This window comes from Aythya fuligula, chromosome 2 (genome assembly GCF_009819795.1).
Source record: "Aythya fuligula isolate bAytFul2 chromosome 2, bAytFul2.pri, whole genome shotgun sequence".
In the NCBI taxonomy this organism is placed as follows: domain Eukaryota; kingdom Metazoa; phylum Chordata; class Aves; order Anseriformes; family Anatidae; genus Aythya; species Aythya fuligula.
In genome coordinates this window covers 20,979,911-20,997,215 of record NC_045560.1, presented here as the reverse complement: position 1 = coordinate 20,997,215, position 17,305 = coordinate 20,979,911, and the positions used below count along the sequence as shown (strand labels likewise).

General features: G+C 36.0%; 1 protein-coding gene across 9 annotated transcripts in view; it reads left to right on the top strand.

The window, feature by feature from the left end:
• Positions 1-17,305, top strand: part of CACNB2 (calcium voltage-gated channel auxiliary subunit beta 2) — a 243,903-nt gene that overhangs the window by 210,303 nt on the left and 16,295 nt on the right. For 7 of the 9 annotated variants that reach the window (XM_032181698.1, XM_032181697.1, XM_032181704.1 and 4 more), the window contains 4 exons: positions 3,560-3,693; positions 7,095-7,175; positions 7,498-7,556; positions 9,873-9,982. In XM_032181698.1, the coding sequence (XP_032037589.1) occupies positions 3,560-3,693; positions 7,095-7,175; positions 7,498-7,556; positions 9,873-9,982 (384 nt within the window). Of the gene's footprint in view, positions 1-3,559; positions 3,694-3,838; positions 3,859-7,094; positions 7,176-7,497; positions 7,557-9,872; positions 9,983-17,305 lie in introns of all 9 variants that reach the window. The other 2 variants (XM_032181701.1, XM_032181700.1) reach the window with 1 other exon arrangement.

Sequence of the window (17,305 nt, the reverse complement as noted above, 5' to 3'; positions counted from 1 at the left end):
GGTGATATAGTCTTGCGATGAGATAGTTAAAGACTTGGTCTGGGGAATCCTGCTGAACAAGAAATATATTCTGGTAGAGGAGGAAAAACAGCAATAAGAATAAAAATGCTCATGAAGTCTCTGCCATAGCATCAACAACGACTTTTTTTTTTTTTAACAGGAGTTTTCAGTTTCACAGTTCTGATAATGAAAATCTGCTTCACATAACTATAGCATACTGGTTATCTTTTTTTTCTTTTCTGACAGAAGACTTTTTTCATGAGTATTGTTTTGAATTTAGAGCATCAACAGACTTAACTTTGGTTATGTTAGATTTAAGAAGTATGAAGCAAATTCTTCATGAGTTCATGTAGGACACTGGCGTGTAATCTTTATTTTCTCCTCAGAGAAAAAAAGGACAGTTGGAATACTTGAAATCACAAAAAAATAGTGAATATTGCTAGCACCTTGCCTACAGAGACAAAGATGAGTGTTTTCATGTCACGTTAGTTTATATGGAGCTGGCATACAGAGCAGGCATCTTAAAATGGTCCTGAAGATTTTAAAGCATTTACATGGACATTAAGAGAGAGACAGGAGTTCAGTCAAGTTATGATAGTAGCTTCATGTGGTTAAATTAATTGAAAAATGTATCTGTCCTTGTGAAATCATAAATTTGTTTGTAATGACCAACTTTATTACAGTTGTGGTTTGTTTATCAAAATTCCACTTATGTTCCCTATCTGCCATTTTTGTAAGAAAATACGTAGTTTACTAATATGTGTCTGTCACAAGTTGGTAGAACACACTTTAATCTTTTGTGGCTTTACAAAGGCCTTTAACTCTCCTATTTACTGCTAAGGCCCCTTTTTCAATGACTGCGTTTTTGCAGTAGAAAGTGTCCATAGACCTATATTGTAATTTTCTAATTAGAGCATCTGAAATGTTATAATATTTTTATATACTAAACCCACTTAGATAGCAGTGCATATGAAATTTTCAGAATGTTGCACAGAATTTAAAGGTAAGGGAACAGATAGCATAATTAGGTTGCCCACTCACTGATTGCTAGTGATGCTGTAATTTTCATTGCATTGAGTCATTTCTTCAGACAGTAGTTTCCAGAAACATAGTTTTCTGGAGAAAGAAGAAAATCTATTTAAGTTGTTTCAGTTACATCGCAAATTTGGAGAGTATTTATGAGTAGATTGTGTTTGCTTATACTATGATCTTTATATTTGGGATCTGCAGTATTTTGTTGCTTATCTTAAAACATACCAAGGGTGAAAGAAGCATAATTTGTAACTAACGAACTCAAAAGTCAAGAACTCACTTGACTTTGAAGTGCAGTTCGATTCTGACCTGGTCCATTTCTGCTATTCCCAGGCCTCCTCTTTGCGAAAGTGTAGTAAATGGCAAACACATCAATTATTTAATAATTTGAAGAAAAGATAACAAAAATAAGGTAACTTCATGTTTTGACTTTGAGTTAGGGTTTGTTTTTTTCCCCAATATAAACTAGTGCCACAAAAGCATGGAACACAGTGAAGAAAGACTGAAAACAAGTAAATAAATCAACCCATACAGTCCTCACTGACTACCAAGCAGGATGTGGATAATTGGGAAAATGAGTTTGGGAAAAAAAAAGAAAAAAAAAGACACAAAAAATCAGCTAACTAAAAATAATTGACAGTTAAAAAAAAAACAACACACCTGTCACAGATGTTATGTAATGGGAAAACTGAGAATGAAAAATGAAGATATTGATAGCTGATCAAATGCTGCATTTCTCTTTTACAGGAAAAACTTAACAATCCCAATTTTCTTTACAGATGATTTTAGTGGAGGTGTTCTAATATGTCTTATTATGAGGGGTTTATATAGCGGCTGTGCTGGCCTGTATTCAAGAAAAGATAATATGTTCTTTTTATAATTATGAAGAGGATGAAGGAACAGCTTTGCTAGAAGAAAATGTTACGTGATTTCTGTGGCTGTTTTTAGGAGCAGAAGTATAGAAACAGGCTGCAGATCTGCTCATGGGCTTTCCTGGCAAGGTCAGCCTCAAAGGGAGAGGTATAAACTCAAGGCATGTCAGGGATTGTGGCATTAGATGTGTAGACAATTCAAATGGGAAAATATACTCCTCTCAAACGGAGGAGATCACTGTCCCAAGTGTCCCTTAAATCAGCAGTTGCACATAGCCTTGACAGAAATATTTGTGTGTTGCATAATTTATTGGCACAAGCTGCTGTATTAATTGATGTCCCACTCATCAAACAGCTGAAAGCAGGTCACTAAGGTGGTTTCATAATAGTTTACACTGATTAATTATAGTTTTGGATAAAGTCTATGCAAACGATACTGCTTACAGATTATTTAGGGTTACATTCAATGCATGATAATGGCAGGAGATGATGGGCCTGTTACCAGCGGGTGTCAAGAGATGGGTAAGATCTTTTCACGCAAGGGTGATGTTGTACAGCATGTTTGTAGATCACTTTTGTGTATGTACTTGCTTTATGAAAACAATGGTAATACAGTACCTAAGATCAGGATTGGGTGCTGTAAACAAGAAGGCGTATAAACTGTCTGATTTTTTGGTTGTCAGGTATTCATTGGGCTTTGCCTTCAGGATGGCCTTGCATTTTGAAGATGTGTTTATTTCTGAGTCTCTGATGATACTTTGCAAGCTAGTTACTTGCTAAAGAGGGTAGCTATTTTATATTTATGGTACAGGCTTTGAGTGCTGTTTATTCCCTTGGGAAAGGTTGAAAGAGGTTTGTTGTATTCAGCTCCATTTTGCTCTGCCTATATCCTCACTCTTCATACAGGATCCAGGTCTCTGAGATAACTTGGATCTATTTTCTCTCTTCTGATACCTCTTTTTTTTTAGTTTTCATTATCAGTAGGTCTGTTTATGTTATTTTTAATAAATGTATCTTATGCCTACTGTGCATATTCAGTTAAGGTGACTTAAAAATACCAACTGTAGTATGCCCTAAGATAAATGTTTGTATTACTGTACCACTATTAGGCTGATTTTTATTTTTTTGGCTCCAAAAATTATTATTATTATTATTATTTTGATTTCCAAGTACACACCGGTAACATTTTAAATTTAAATTGATGATGCACATTTTTTATTTAGTGTTTATCACTATAAAACAATGCAAATATTGTTGGCCAAATGTTGTTGGTCAGATTCTGTTTTTTACTTTTGTGCAAGTCTCGTTTATTCCAGTGAATTAGTTTGGATTTACACTGGTATAACAAAAAAACTTGGCCACTCCTCTGTTTTCTAAGAGTAATTATGTGTATGTCTGATTTAATTCTGTAATAAGGGATCAGAGGAAAACGTTACAGTAGCTGTTACAGACTGCCTCGTGTTTTCTAATCCTAATGTACTGCACCTTAAATTTTTTCCCATTGTTTTATTGTGTTTTGTATTCATGGTTGTTTTTTTAAATTTTTATTTTACTCTGAACAGGATTTTTCTTTATTTTTTTTTTATTTCCTTTTTAACCTTTTTTTTTTACTTTCCCTGTCATCTGATAATTCTGAATTGTTTGTCTGTATATAGCTATAGACATAGATGCCACTGGCTTAGATGCAGAAGAAAATGATATTCCAGCAAACCATCGCTCCCCCAAACCCAGTGCAAACAGTGTAACATCACCCCACTCCAAAGAGAAAAGAATGCCCTTCTTTAAGAAGGTAACACCAACTTCCAAGCTCCCATTTGTCCACCTGCTCACCTGCACTGCGTCACATTTCTAGTCCTGTTAATTGTCTGCGTCCTTTGACAAGCCAATAACATGCATGCTTTGTTGTTCTTTGTTTCTTTTCCATGCTGCTGTAGCTAAGCAGAAGCAGAAATCGGTAAGTTTATATCAGCATTACCTATGTTTATCCTGCCACTGGCATCATTAGCATTATTACCCCAGTTTAACAATGCAGCTATCCTAAACTGAAAGAAGAGATTAATCAAGCTATTAGAGGATTCAGTACACTAAAAGATAAAGTCCTAAGTTCAGTGAGCATCCATGAAACCCTGCTACAGTACTTATCCTTTTTGATGGAATGAATAGACACACTTTGAAGGCCTTCTAAATCTCTGAGGAATTTATTTCTTATAAATATATATAATACACCCCTCTAGTGCATGCTTGTTCTTTCTATCTCTTTTTCAGAGTATTTTTTTTCATTAGAACTCAGTCTATTGAAATAATTCTTGGAATCTAATCAGATACTCAGATTGGATTTACACAACAAATAGTCAGAATCCTTGAATTTTTTACTTAGTATTTCAGCTTCTAATTTACTTGGTGCAAAATCTGCAGATGAACAAGACCAGTGGAAAACTGCAGACTTGTTTCGGCAGCTTACTGTGAGTTTATCCTATTGTCATGTATAAATTACTAGACAAACGTTCTTGCTTTCCATCGGTCAGATTTTTTTAGTATCTCAGCTATTGGAAATGGTACTGATGGCTCACAGGAGAGACAATGTCTCCCCATATACAGCCCAAAGCACTGCAGAATTAGGCCATTGGCAACCTGTTACAGCAAACTGTGCCATATGCTTCTAGGATCTTTGCTGAATATGTTATCAAGACACTAGCTAGCAGCCAAACTATGAAACTGGATATTACATTTCTACTTTTGTTTTAAATCTTCTAATTCTTCATAGCTCTTCTTCATTTGTTTTAACCACTCACATCTAAAGTAACAACAGACTATATATGGTGCTTAGAAACAGTACCAAGTGACACTGGTGCCAGTGCTATTGGATGCTCTCCTGTTTAGCTGAATAAAGCATTTTATTCTCTCATGAGCTCCTTTAAATACTATATCCTTCTCATCTTCAGTCACTAGTATTTTCTTCAGTAGGGTGTGTTAAGTACCATGTCATTCACAGCCCACTGTGGAACTTAACAGCAGTTTCTTGCTTCTGAATAATTTATTCATTAATCGTATTTCTAACCAAGTATAAATGCTAAGGAAGCATGTTGATGTATATTAGATGCTAATCTGCATAATGCATCTTTAGAAGATGTGTTTTGTGGACAAAAAAGCATGTTGCTGGATAGTGACAAATTCTATCTCTCTTAACTGTGTGGGGCCTCTTTTCTTCCATATCACAGTCTTTACTGGTTATAGTTGCTTTTCTAATGCTGCCATTTACAGTAAAAACTGAATGGGCATCCCAAACTAGTCATTCATGGTCAAACCACTAAGGTATATAATCTGAACTACATTAGTTTTTATTCCAGGTTCGTGTTTGAACTTGACTCTGCAAGTGAAAACTGTATAGCTTAGTGCCAGGCCCTTAGAATATTAAATTCACTAGTACTGAATTACTTAGGCGCTTCCATTAGATTGCTTAGTCAATTTTCTGCTGATATCTTTGTTACTTCAAGCTGCAAAAATTAAAAATAATATTAATAAAGCCTGTTTCAGCAGAACAGATCTTAAATATAACCCATATTCCATCAAATAAGATAGCTTCTGTACTTTTCCTAATTTTCAAAAAGCTGGTTAAGTACTAGCATGAATATCTTCAGTTGAGTTTGCTGCATTAAAATAAAGATCTGTTGCATCAGGACACTCATACTATAAGCACTGTCACATCTGTAACTGTTTTCTCTTAGGAGCTGACTAATACATTTATCAGATTATTAGTAATATCAGCAAGAACGTTGGAGGGCTGCATTTTAATACTGGAATGGTGTAATTGCAGGGTTTTGCTTTGAAATGTGTTGAGTTAGATTCTGCCCTGTTAAAGATAAGTTCATTTGACATGCTTATGATGCCTTGGGCACCGGTATTCATTCTTATGTTACTAATTATCTGGTAAAGCTACAGGTAACAAAAAAGAAGATAAACTATATTTAAAAACATTCGCAAAAATGTTTTCCATGTTTTAGACTGCTTTAGACTGCTGCTTGTGTAGCATTTTGTGCTGTCATTGTATTAATGTCTGTCTGTGTTTTTGTGTTTGGAATGTATATACTTTAATGTTATTGTGAAACATCTTGGGATATGTTGAGTACTGAAACAATGAACAATGACTGTCTTCTACAGTCTTGACTGATGTATTTGTACTATGTAAGCATCTGAAAAATGGATCTGGTATACCATCTTTCTGTATCACCCACAGGCTCCTGGGTTTGGATTTGAAACATTTTTCCCCTAGACAAAGATAAACCAAACGCTTTCTGAAAAACAAAAAGCCATTTCTGATAAGACAACATTAGTCATTCTTGGATATATATATATTGGATAGCCATTTATTAAAGAAAATAAAATTTTAATCTGCTTATATTTTGTTTCAATAACAATATAAAAATGTTGGCAGTCTTTGGAAACAGGCAATCTTTTTTACATTTCTAATTCAAAATGTTTTTTTGTAAATCATGCATGATACATCAGTAAGTAGTTTGGTGGATATTGTACTAACATAATCCACTCTTGGGTGGTTATGGAAACTTCCTAAAGTGGAAGTATTGCTATCCCAAGTTCTGTTTATGAAAGTTTTCTGTAAATACTAACTTGATCGGTCATTATTTTGTTTTCTTTTGGAAGTGAATTGTGGATGCAAATGTTGAAGTCAGATTATGAGTGCTTCCATTAGAATTTGCAGTGGTGTCATGATGTTTTGCAAAGCGGTACGCAGATTGGAGCGCAAAGGATATGTTAGACTTCTCTCCTCCCTTCTTGTTTTATTTTTCTCTTCTGTAATTTGCCTAATAAAATTTGTTGGGAAAACAGATGTCACCTCTCTAGAGTCAATCGTATCAAGTCATTAACTATTGGAAATAACATTTTCAATTAACCAGTCAGGAATTATGGGGTGGCACATCCACACATCTCCAGAATAACAGTTTTCGAGCTACCCAGAGCAAACATGAAAATAGTAAGAAAACTGAAAGTCAGTTAAAAGCTTCTTCAAAAGAAATCCCTGAACCTGTGAACTTGTACCAGTTTTCACGAAAAGTTAATGAATTCACAGTTCCTCAGTTGGTGACATCACTGGAAATTCAGAGTTCCTAATATTGAAAGTAATGAGCATTCTACCTAGGTGCTGCAATGCTGAGAGCTTTTTCTGTTTTACAGACAGAGCACATCCCTCCCTATGATGTAGTGCCTTCTATGCGACCAGTAGTTTTAGTGGGGCCTTCTTTGAAGGGATATGAGGTAAGTGATTGTTGGGAATAGTTCTATTTTGCCAAAAATATTTTGCTTTACGTGAATTTAAATGTTCAAAATTAATTAAACTGAATCACATATTTTTTTTTCATAGATAAATATATACAGCTTACACTTTTACTAGATACCTGGTCACATGTATTTTATTTCATATCCAATTTCAAATAAATAATTAATTACTTATATTCCTATCATGTTGTTCAGATACAAGATTTGCTGTCAACTTTAATTACAGGTTTTTCCAAATTAATAACATCAAGTATTATCAGTTTCATATGAGAATATTAAATTGCTGTTTGTTTGCTTTTAGGTAACAGATATGATGCAGAAAGCATTATTTGATTTTTTAAAACATAGATTCGAAGGGCGGTAAGTACTTTGCATTGCAAATTTACTGGAGTTCAGGTTCTACTTAGGCACTAACTAGTTTTTAAGAAATAATGGCGTATGTACCCTTTGTTTGGAGAGTGGGCTATTTTTTGTTGTTGTTTTATCAGTCAAGGGAAGGAATTGTCCCATGCTACTCTGCGCTGGTGCTGGCTCACCTCAAGTACTGCATGCAGTTTTTAGCACCACAATATGAGAACATAAAACTATTAGAGAGTGTCCAAAGGAGGGCTACAAAGATGGTAAAGGGTCTAGAGGGGAAGATTTATGAGGAGCAGCTGAGGGCCCTGGGTTTGTTCAGCCCAGAGCAGAGCAGGCTGAGGGGAGGCTTCATGGCGGCCTGCAGCTCCCTCACGAGGGGAGTGGAGGGGCAGGCGCTGAGCTCCGCTCTCTGGGGACGGTGACAGGACCTGAGGGAACGGCATGGAGCTGGGACAGGGGAGGGTCAGGCTGGGGTTAGGGAAAGGTTCTGCACCCAGAGGGTGGTCGGGCACTGGGACAGGCTCCCCAGGGATGTGGTCACGGCACTGAGCCTGCCAGAGTTCAAGAAGCATTTGAACAATGCTCTCAGACACGTGGTCTTGTTTTTGGGTGGTCCTGTGTGGAGCCAGAAGTTGGACTAAAGGATCCTTGTGGTTCCCTTCCAACTCAGGATGTTCTATTCTATATTCAACCACCTATCAGGTGATTCTATGATATATCTCAAAAGATATTAAAATGACCTTAAAAAGTTGTTAACAGATCTTAAAATGAAAAAAAAAAAAAAAAAAGTCATTTTTACTGATAACTCTTTCTTTAATACTGCATAATTGAGTTTGAAAAAGGGGATTTTTTTCCCTGTAGCAGGTAGGAAGGAAAAAAAAGGAAAATTTGGTACTGTTCATCAATTAGCAAATAAAGATAACTAACCAGTAGCACAGACAACATGCTGGATTTCATTTTAAGGCTAATGGGATTATCTGTGAGGAGCTGTGCCAGAAATAGCACTTGATTATGTTTTTAGCTTAAGTTAAATCATGCCTAAATTTTCAAAATAATATTGCTGATCAGTATTTTGAAAATAATTCTGCTTTTCTGTATTAACATCTGGGTCTGTTACGTTTTATAGGGCTTTACAAAAAATATACACATGTTGAACTCATTGGGAAATGACTTCTTTGGTTACATTTCAGCTGAATAGCATTTGAGTGTGCTTTCTAGAGAGGAGCTCTCCCTGTTCTTAGCAAATCCACTTCCTCCTTTTAAATTGCAAATAAAATCATACAAGGAAGAACAAGGGAATACCATCAGTCTGATTTAACCCTCAGCACTGGAAAAACGTGACCTCTAAATCTCATTCGACCAGAGTTTAAAGGGGAATTTAGACAAAGGGTGTATTTTGACCCTGGAAAGCAAAACAAACTGGGTTAATCGTTTTCCTAGGAAGAAGAATATCCAGAAGGTTATGTACCAGGTCTGCACAAACAGCTGGAAGTAACCACTTTTTTCTTGGCTTATGTTTTCTCCTAAACACAAAACTGAGCTTACTAGAGATACTTAGCCCAGAGTTTTCGTTTGCTTCCTCACTACTGTGGTTTGCTTCTCTGTGTTGCAGTCTCCATTTATAGGAGGCCAGCATATTTCTTGATCTTTCTGGAAAAATAGGTAGCTCTTGCACTCAGTTTAAAAATCAAAATACATGCTAGTAAACTGAACAATAAAGATCAGAGTTGCATGGCTGTATTAGTTTGTCTGTGGAGCTTTACCTTCACCTATTAACTCTGCATATCCCTACATTTCTTCTACATATGGTTGAGGTAAGCCAGGTTGTAAATCTTTGAAAAGATTTAATCAAAATGAGGGAAACAAGAAAGCAGACTATTTAGTCGGAGACAAATTACATCTCCTTTCAGTGAATGGGGAGTTTTAGAGCCCTGAAACTCTGTAGAGTTGATGCTGGGCACACTGGGTGCAAGGTCTCACCACAGCAAGCCTGGAGTCCCCAGGGAGGACAAGTGCGTCTTCTGCAGTATGTCTCTGCCCTGCCCATGCCTCCACTCTTGCAGATCCATGTAGCTTTGCAGTCCATGGTCAAAATGCAGTAGCATTTTGGTGCTATGCAGAAGGGAAGGTGTCTTTACAATAGTTCTTGTAACAATAGTAGTTTAAAATATCTTCTTTTTTGTTTTCTTTGTTCAAAGCATACTGTAGCAATGAGAACTTGTTTTCCTTTAGTCTTAGACATCTTCTAATATTAGACAAATCTCTTTTCTCCCCACAAGATAAATAACGTTGTTCTATTTTGTTTTGTTTCTTCAGTATATCAATTACACGAGTCACAGCAGACATCTCGCTTGCCAAACGCTCAGTATTAAATAACCCCAGTAAGCATGCGATAATAGAGCGATCTAACACGAGATCAAGCTTAGGTAAGTAAATGATGCTATCTAACAAATGGCTGTATAGTGCACTACTCTCAATTCATACGTGTAAGCTAAAAATAGCCTTCTCTCTGCTGTGAAACAATCATAATTCTTGTATTTCAGAAATCCTGGCTCTGGAAGTCATTTTTAAATCATTACCAGATAAACTTCATGTAGTGCTGATTTTGATTTATCCTGCTTATGTTCACTTTTCATGTTTGTTCTTTGCCTTGGTGGGAAGAAGTAACTGTCCATAAGCTAAATAAAATCTAAGCAGATGTTCTTCTGGTTATATAGAAGTGACAGTATCAGAATGTCTCAAACTATATAGATGTTATTGATTTTATGCATTATCTTTAGTGAGGTTCCAAGTAGTGATGTCTACTGATATCTTAGACCTGAAAAAAAGTGTTGAAGTACACATTTTATGATTTCTTTTTAAGAGACAAAGATAGGGCTTTCTTTACAAGACTGTATTTCTCTTAGAAGTTTTTGAGAGAAATTAATTTCTCCTGGACACCGCATCATGTTTTGAAATCTTATAATTTTGTGGAACCGGAAACAGTATCATTCAGCCTTCTGAATGTGTTCCTTATCATATCTTATAACAGAATTTCTGAGCACATCTGAGCATTGACTATTTCACATTTGCATAAAATAACTGTCTTTTGTAGAGTACTTTTCTGCCTTATAAAGTTTGACTTCCCTTTCTTGAAGGCATATTTCAGAAAACCCTTGTTTTCAGCTATGTGAATCTTCACTTAGAAATAATCTGATGGCTTCCATGTTTGTCTTAATTTGAGTGTTTTCAAATATAAAACGTACTGTAATGTAACAATATAATGAATATCTTTATATGCAAGAATATTCTTTAGTGTGAATTTCAATTTTGTGTCCAAAGCCTGTTAAACAGTGTAGTAAAAAGATGAAGTGCTACTGTTTTTTATTAATAGAATTGAAAATTAGTAATAAAGATGGAGGTCACCTAGTCATGAAACATGAGCAGAAAGCATGGGAATTAATTTCCCAGACTGAACATCAAAGCATGAGGTTACACTGCTGTACAATATATGCAGTAATAAAAAGAATATCATCTACTCCCCATGCTAAAATATTTTTATACATGTAAAATAGAAAATAGGTATCACTGTTCACCTTTATCTCATGCAAAACCATACCTTAAGTCTATCAACATCTTAGAGTTATTTAAGATGGAAGTGTTGACAGAATCTCAGTTGGAAACATCCAAAACATGGCTGATTATGTATAAATGTTTATAGGCAGGTATGTCTGTCTATTTGTTGAACTGATGCCTGTTATTATTAGCCAATATTTCCTGCTATAGATCTGTTTTTCAGTTGCTTATAACTGTTCTAAAATTTAACTGATTTATAAAATTGTTTTAAATTATCTTGGGAAATACTAGATCAACCAGGTCACTTTTAACACAGTAGGACAAAAATTAATTTTACCTGTGTTAAAAAAATCTCAAAACCTTTTATTTCAGAAGCTCCAATACTCCCATACACTTAATAATCTAGCAAGGTTTTGAAATTTGTGAGCTGAAATGTATTCCAGTTATGTGCTCCTGGGTATTTTTATTAAAATAATGAGAAACCATGACCAAGTTCCTATAAGCATTAGTAGAAGCCTCAGTTAATGCATGCCAAGCTTTGTATCTGGATTACTTAAAGACTTGGCTCCTGCTGGACAAGGTCCAGCGATGATGCTGAGCAGAATCTGCCCCCAGCGGATTGGATCAGGGCAGAAAAACACAATGAAACAGGAAGGTACTTGTGTTCAAGCTTTCATTATCTACTGTGCTGTGCAGAATGGAGCAAAAAGATGTTTAATTTAAAGGTGTTCAACTGAAGGAGTAGGGAGAAAGAAAAGCTTGTGAGAGACTGTTACAGAAAAGGTTGGAGTTACCGAGTAGAAGCTAGGAAGGTTGAAGCTGCTGGTGAAGCACTCCTAGGGGCTGTGCTCCAGACTTGGGGGAAACCATGGGAAGAGCAAAACCAGTCAGGAAGAAAGCCAGAAAGGGAAATGATGATGGCGGGGTAGTGGATTGGGAGGAAAACTAAGATGGGATAAAATAACTGGAGTCAGAAAATAGAACTGTTTTTGTAAGTCAGTGAGAAAACCTTTGTGCAAGGGCAAAAAAAAAAAAAAAGGAAAGAAAATAAAAAACAGAAAAAATACAAGGAGTGTTACAGTCTGTTCCCTTGCTTGCTGCAATGTACATCAAGGTAGAATTAGAATCAGAATCCAAAAGTATCATTGTAGCCTGTCTTTAGGTGGCCTGTTCTAGCAGTGGTTCACAAAGAATATGACAGCATATCACTGCTGTGAGTGCTTAGCTGACTCAGGTAGCAGAGGTGAGTGGCAATCTCATACCAAACAGTGGAATTTTTATTTTCAGTTTACGTGATGAATCTGCTATACTTGTAAGTCACCAAAAATCCATTACAAGAACATTATTAGATTTTCAAATTAAGCTTGTGCAAAATAAAGCTTAGGAAGCAATAGTATAAAGGTTAACTATTCAGCTTAATACCACAACTTATGTACTCTGCAGTTTAGTCTTTGGTTGTGTGTTTATGGTCTAGTTTTCCATCAGTTCTCTGCCTTAGTTTTTCTTATTTTCTGAAAAATGTATAAATTTGTAATGGGAAACCGGAACTGCTCAGAAACAAGTCAGCAACTGTTTCACTTCCTATTAAGTTTGCATAATACATAGGGCAAAAAACTTCAGGAAGGCAAAGGAAGGTCTCTAAAAGTACAATAGGGCATTTTCAATTTAAGTTTATGGCAGGCCAGAAAATACTGATTTGAACAATAACACTTGTGGCGGTATATCTGCTAGTTTTGACAGAGAAGATTTGTTGGAACCAAAATAAGGTAAAATTATTTTCATAAAGAGGAATATTCATCATCACCCATCTTCTACATTCAAAGCAGCTCATACCCCAGTAATTAAAACATTTTTGAGCTATACAACACCCAGAGTCAAGCTTCTGCTGCATCTGGTGTGGAAGAGGGATCACAATTTCAGTGTTAAGTATACTGAGCACTGATCTCTCTCTTTTTGTTCAGCAGACGTTGATTCTCTGTTCAAAAATGGGACTGCTCCAGTGGGAGAGGTCTGCTGCCTACAACCCAGTAGTCTATAAGCTACAGCACAATGTGCCATGATCATCTGTTTTGAATTTCAGCAGCCTGCACTCCTCACCCAGGGCCTACAAGTAGCTGGCAGTGGCATCTTGTAAAGCTCACGAAGGGAGCTCAGAGCATTCTGTGCTTGCATCATGGTGACCAACCATGCCTAGAGCCAGGCTTGGTGCTGATGGAGCCTGGAGGAAGGTGCAGGGGAAGGGGCATCCCCTTGGTCCCCTTCCTGACGGGCCCCTTTGCTGCACCAATGGCAATTCGGGCTCACCAAGTCGGAGGTGAGATGCAGTGTACAAGGAGTGGAAAGGCAGGCTCTTTTTTGACCAAACTAGCAGTAGTGGCTCATACTGTTTCTGATACAGAGTTTCTCATATGGCATTGGACTAGTTGTTTACGGGCTCTTTATAGATGGCAATTCCCACCACCACCCCTGTACCTTTCTGCATTCCTCAAGCATGATTTATAGAGGTACTAAGTATTGTGGCTACAACTGAGATTTGGGCTTTGAACACATCAAAAGATAATGTATGTCATCAAAATCAGCATTTTACACGGTAGCATACTGATTTTAAAAATGCAGATGGAAACCAGGCAGTATTTTATGAGCTGCTGGAGCTACTGTTGGGTACCTTGCCAAATACCAGGTTTACGATGCTTTGTTCCCCAGAAGTCCTCTTACTTTAGACTCTTTCCCTGCAGTCATTCAGCTGGGGAGATATTCTTTTCATGCCCTACCTAGCTCAAAGAAGTTTTCTCTTCTCTCAGGTCAGTACTGATGTCATGTGCTGACAGTACGCAGTAGCATCAGGAATGTCCTGAGTCTTAGTACTGACTTTTAAAAGAAGCTTCAAGGTTATGTTCTATTTTGGAAGAAAGAATCCCCAGAACTCAGAGTTTCCTGTAGGATGGCTTCCATCTTCCTAGTTTGAAATTAATTTTTAATATAGTAATTGCTCTGAAGAATCAGGTACTGTATTTCCAAAATTGAACCCCACTCCCCGCCCCTGAAATGAGTGATAATATGGTTATTTTCTGACATCCAATTTTATATCTGGAAAATAGAAATAATTCCAGTTTTTCACTGAACTGGGATGCTTTATTGGATTTTATTGGAGCAGTGAAATACCACCACAGTAAGTTCCATAAGCTAGCTCACAAACAAGTTATTCTTTCAATTTTCAGAGAAGTGTTTGAACAATGTGCTCTAAATGAGACATGTAACACACATTTGACGATGAAGGTGAAGTAAATGATTCAATAGCTGCTTATCAGTTGACGGTGTATGGAGTTGTGTGCTGGTTAAGACAGTAGCCTTACAGAAATGTTACTATGTGTTCTTGAGAATGTTGTCTTATATTACAGACCACAAAAGGTTTTATTTAAGACAGCTATCTTGTCATTTCCTAACTTCTAAGTGTTAGCTTTGCAGCCAATACATATGCAACACATATTAATATGTATATATATGCTCTGTACCAGTATGTATTACTAAAAGTATCTCAGTAAATATATTATTAAAAACATCAGTCATAAATAAATCATTAAGTCAGGACTCAGGTTACCTTAGTTCTTTTCTAGCATCTACTACAGGTCTGCTGATGGGTTCTGGGAAGTAAGTTTTTTCACCTATATTTTCCCTTTTGAATTATAAGAATAATAGGGCTGTTTTTTTTTTTTTTTTCCAAGTTACCTCAAGAAAAAGAATTTTTGCAAACACTGTATTTGTGGCTGTTTTTGTTCAGTACATCTACAATGACTTTATTCTGGTCTGATGTATAGAAATAATATTTATTGCAATGAAATTTGATCTTGCTAATGAAGAAAGAGTTGGGATGGGCTTGCTCTGAATGGGGGCTGCTGGCTCCATGGCTATGGGACAAGAGGCATGAGTTGCTCTTGGTCTCCTCCTTGAACAGCCAGCAGTGCATGAATTGAAACCCATGTGCCTATTTCCACATCCAGTATAATTTAAAAATGTCTTTGTATTATGGCAAATGCAGCTTCCCCAGAACTGCTCTGTGTTCATTCAGATCCCTTCCAGTTTCAATGGGAAATGTTCGCTTTCTCACCCACCTTCATGTAGCTCAACAGTTAAGTTGACTAATTTTTGGCTAAATTATGCTCACATTTGTGAGCAGCTGTTGTAACTGCAGCAGAGAAGGCTATTTTGTAGACCTTTGAAAATATATCCTTTTTTTTTAATGTAAGTATTATTTTAATATATGGCTCTTGTTCTAGAAATGAATGAGTATGGTACAGAGGTAATGTGCTTAATATATCAATACCAAATACAGTTGCCTGATAATTCAATGAGCACCTCTTCCCGTATCCCTCAGTATAGGTTTGCAGTATGGTGCATATTGTTCATAAATGTTCATAGCACAGTAAACAGCTGAGTGAGTTGCCACTATTTGGAACCGATTTAATAAATAAAACAATTAATTTCAAGGAGGCATACACAAACAACATGGTAATGAGGAGTAGGAATTAGCATGAGGAACCATCTTCACAGGATTATAGGGAAGTCTCAATGGACTTAATTGACACCTGTTGACTGAAAGTTTGCTTCTATAAAGTAATCAGGTAAAAATACACCTGAGGATTTGTTTCATTGGAAACCAAGGCTACCGTTAAATATTTATGATTCTCTGAGTATTCTATTGTAAAGTTAATGTCTCAAAGAATCTTATTAAAATATAGTGACTGACTCAAAGATTTAGTAGGAAAGTACAGTTTTATTCCTCTCCTATATAAATGCTTGTTCTGTACGTTAAAGGGAAATGTTTGCTTGTCAATACTGCTATCTGTGTAACATGTGAAATGCTAGAATTAAATTTAAGGAAAGGGCAATTGGTTCATTTCTTTAAAAGAACATAAAAAAAATCTATTATTTTTAAAAAGACTTTACTCTCTAAGCAGGTACAGTAGATGGTTAAATCTCATTCACCTGAAAAGCAGTCCCAATTGGCTTAGTTAAATTTCCATATGTGTACATGCCATTTGCAGAACTGCTGAACCAGCTTTGTGTTTTTGCTGCATTTCTTTGTCAAAATGGTCCGAACCTTTTTCTTCTTGTTTCTGTGTATGTTACACTTGTTATAACCTTGCCTCATGCTGTATGCTTTGTACAAGAACCTGATTGTCTTGGCTTTTTCCATTCTTTGCTTCATTAATGCTCTCCCTTTCCAGATGTTTTGGGTATGTATACAAGCTTGCAAATTACTTTTCCTGCTGTTTTGTGTTCAATGCTTTATTGTACCTCACAAAACCACTTGTGTTTCTAGTAAGTGACTCACTGATAGACAAAAGCCAGTGCTGTACTGTGTTGCTAAATTTGTTTTTGTTTTATCCAAAAATCCTTCATTAAGCAATTCTAAAAATAAAGATGAGATTGACAAGTAAACACTTAAAGATTAGGTTTTCCACTATAAATTTCTAAGGTGTCTGTACCTAATCTGCATATTCTAACACACATACGTGAATGCTGATCTAAGATGTCATTGTGTGTATAGTAAATAGATTGCAGTCCAAAGGCTGTAAATCTGTTTATTTACTATTGTACCTAACCGTATGCACATATGCCATAAGGCATTATTATATGCACCTAGTTTGCATGTTCACTAGAGTGTGTCCTTTGGAAATTTGTCTCAAGACAAATATAAAGCTCCCATTCACATCATTTCATTGATATTGCAGAGTTTTGTCTTCTGGAAATGAAACATAAATGCTTGAAGAAATAGTAATGGATTATCAGTGCAAATTTCAGCCTTGTATTTTTAGTTTCTTGATGTATATGAAAAAAAAAAAAAACAACAGTTCAATGTTTGAAACTATGGTAACAGTTTACACACACCTTATGTATATATGATAATATTGTTACGTATTCTGTTTGATGATTTAATGACAGGTGTTGTATATATATGATGTTTCTAGTAAATACTGCCCTGATAATAGTGGGGTTGGGAGGGAAGCCTAAAAGAGTGCTAGTTAAACCTCAGAAGACTCCTTCCCTACTTACAGAGGACATGGAACACAAATGCAAAAATTTGTCTAAGGGTGTATTAGTCTAAGGGAATCTAATATAGTTCAAAGAAAAAAAAAAAAAAAGTGTTCAATTTGTTAAGGAAAATTTTGTTTGTCTCTTTATAATGTATCTTA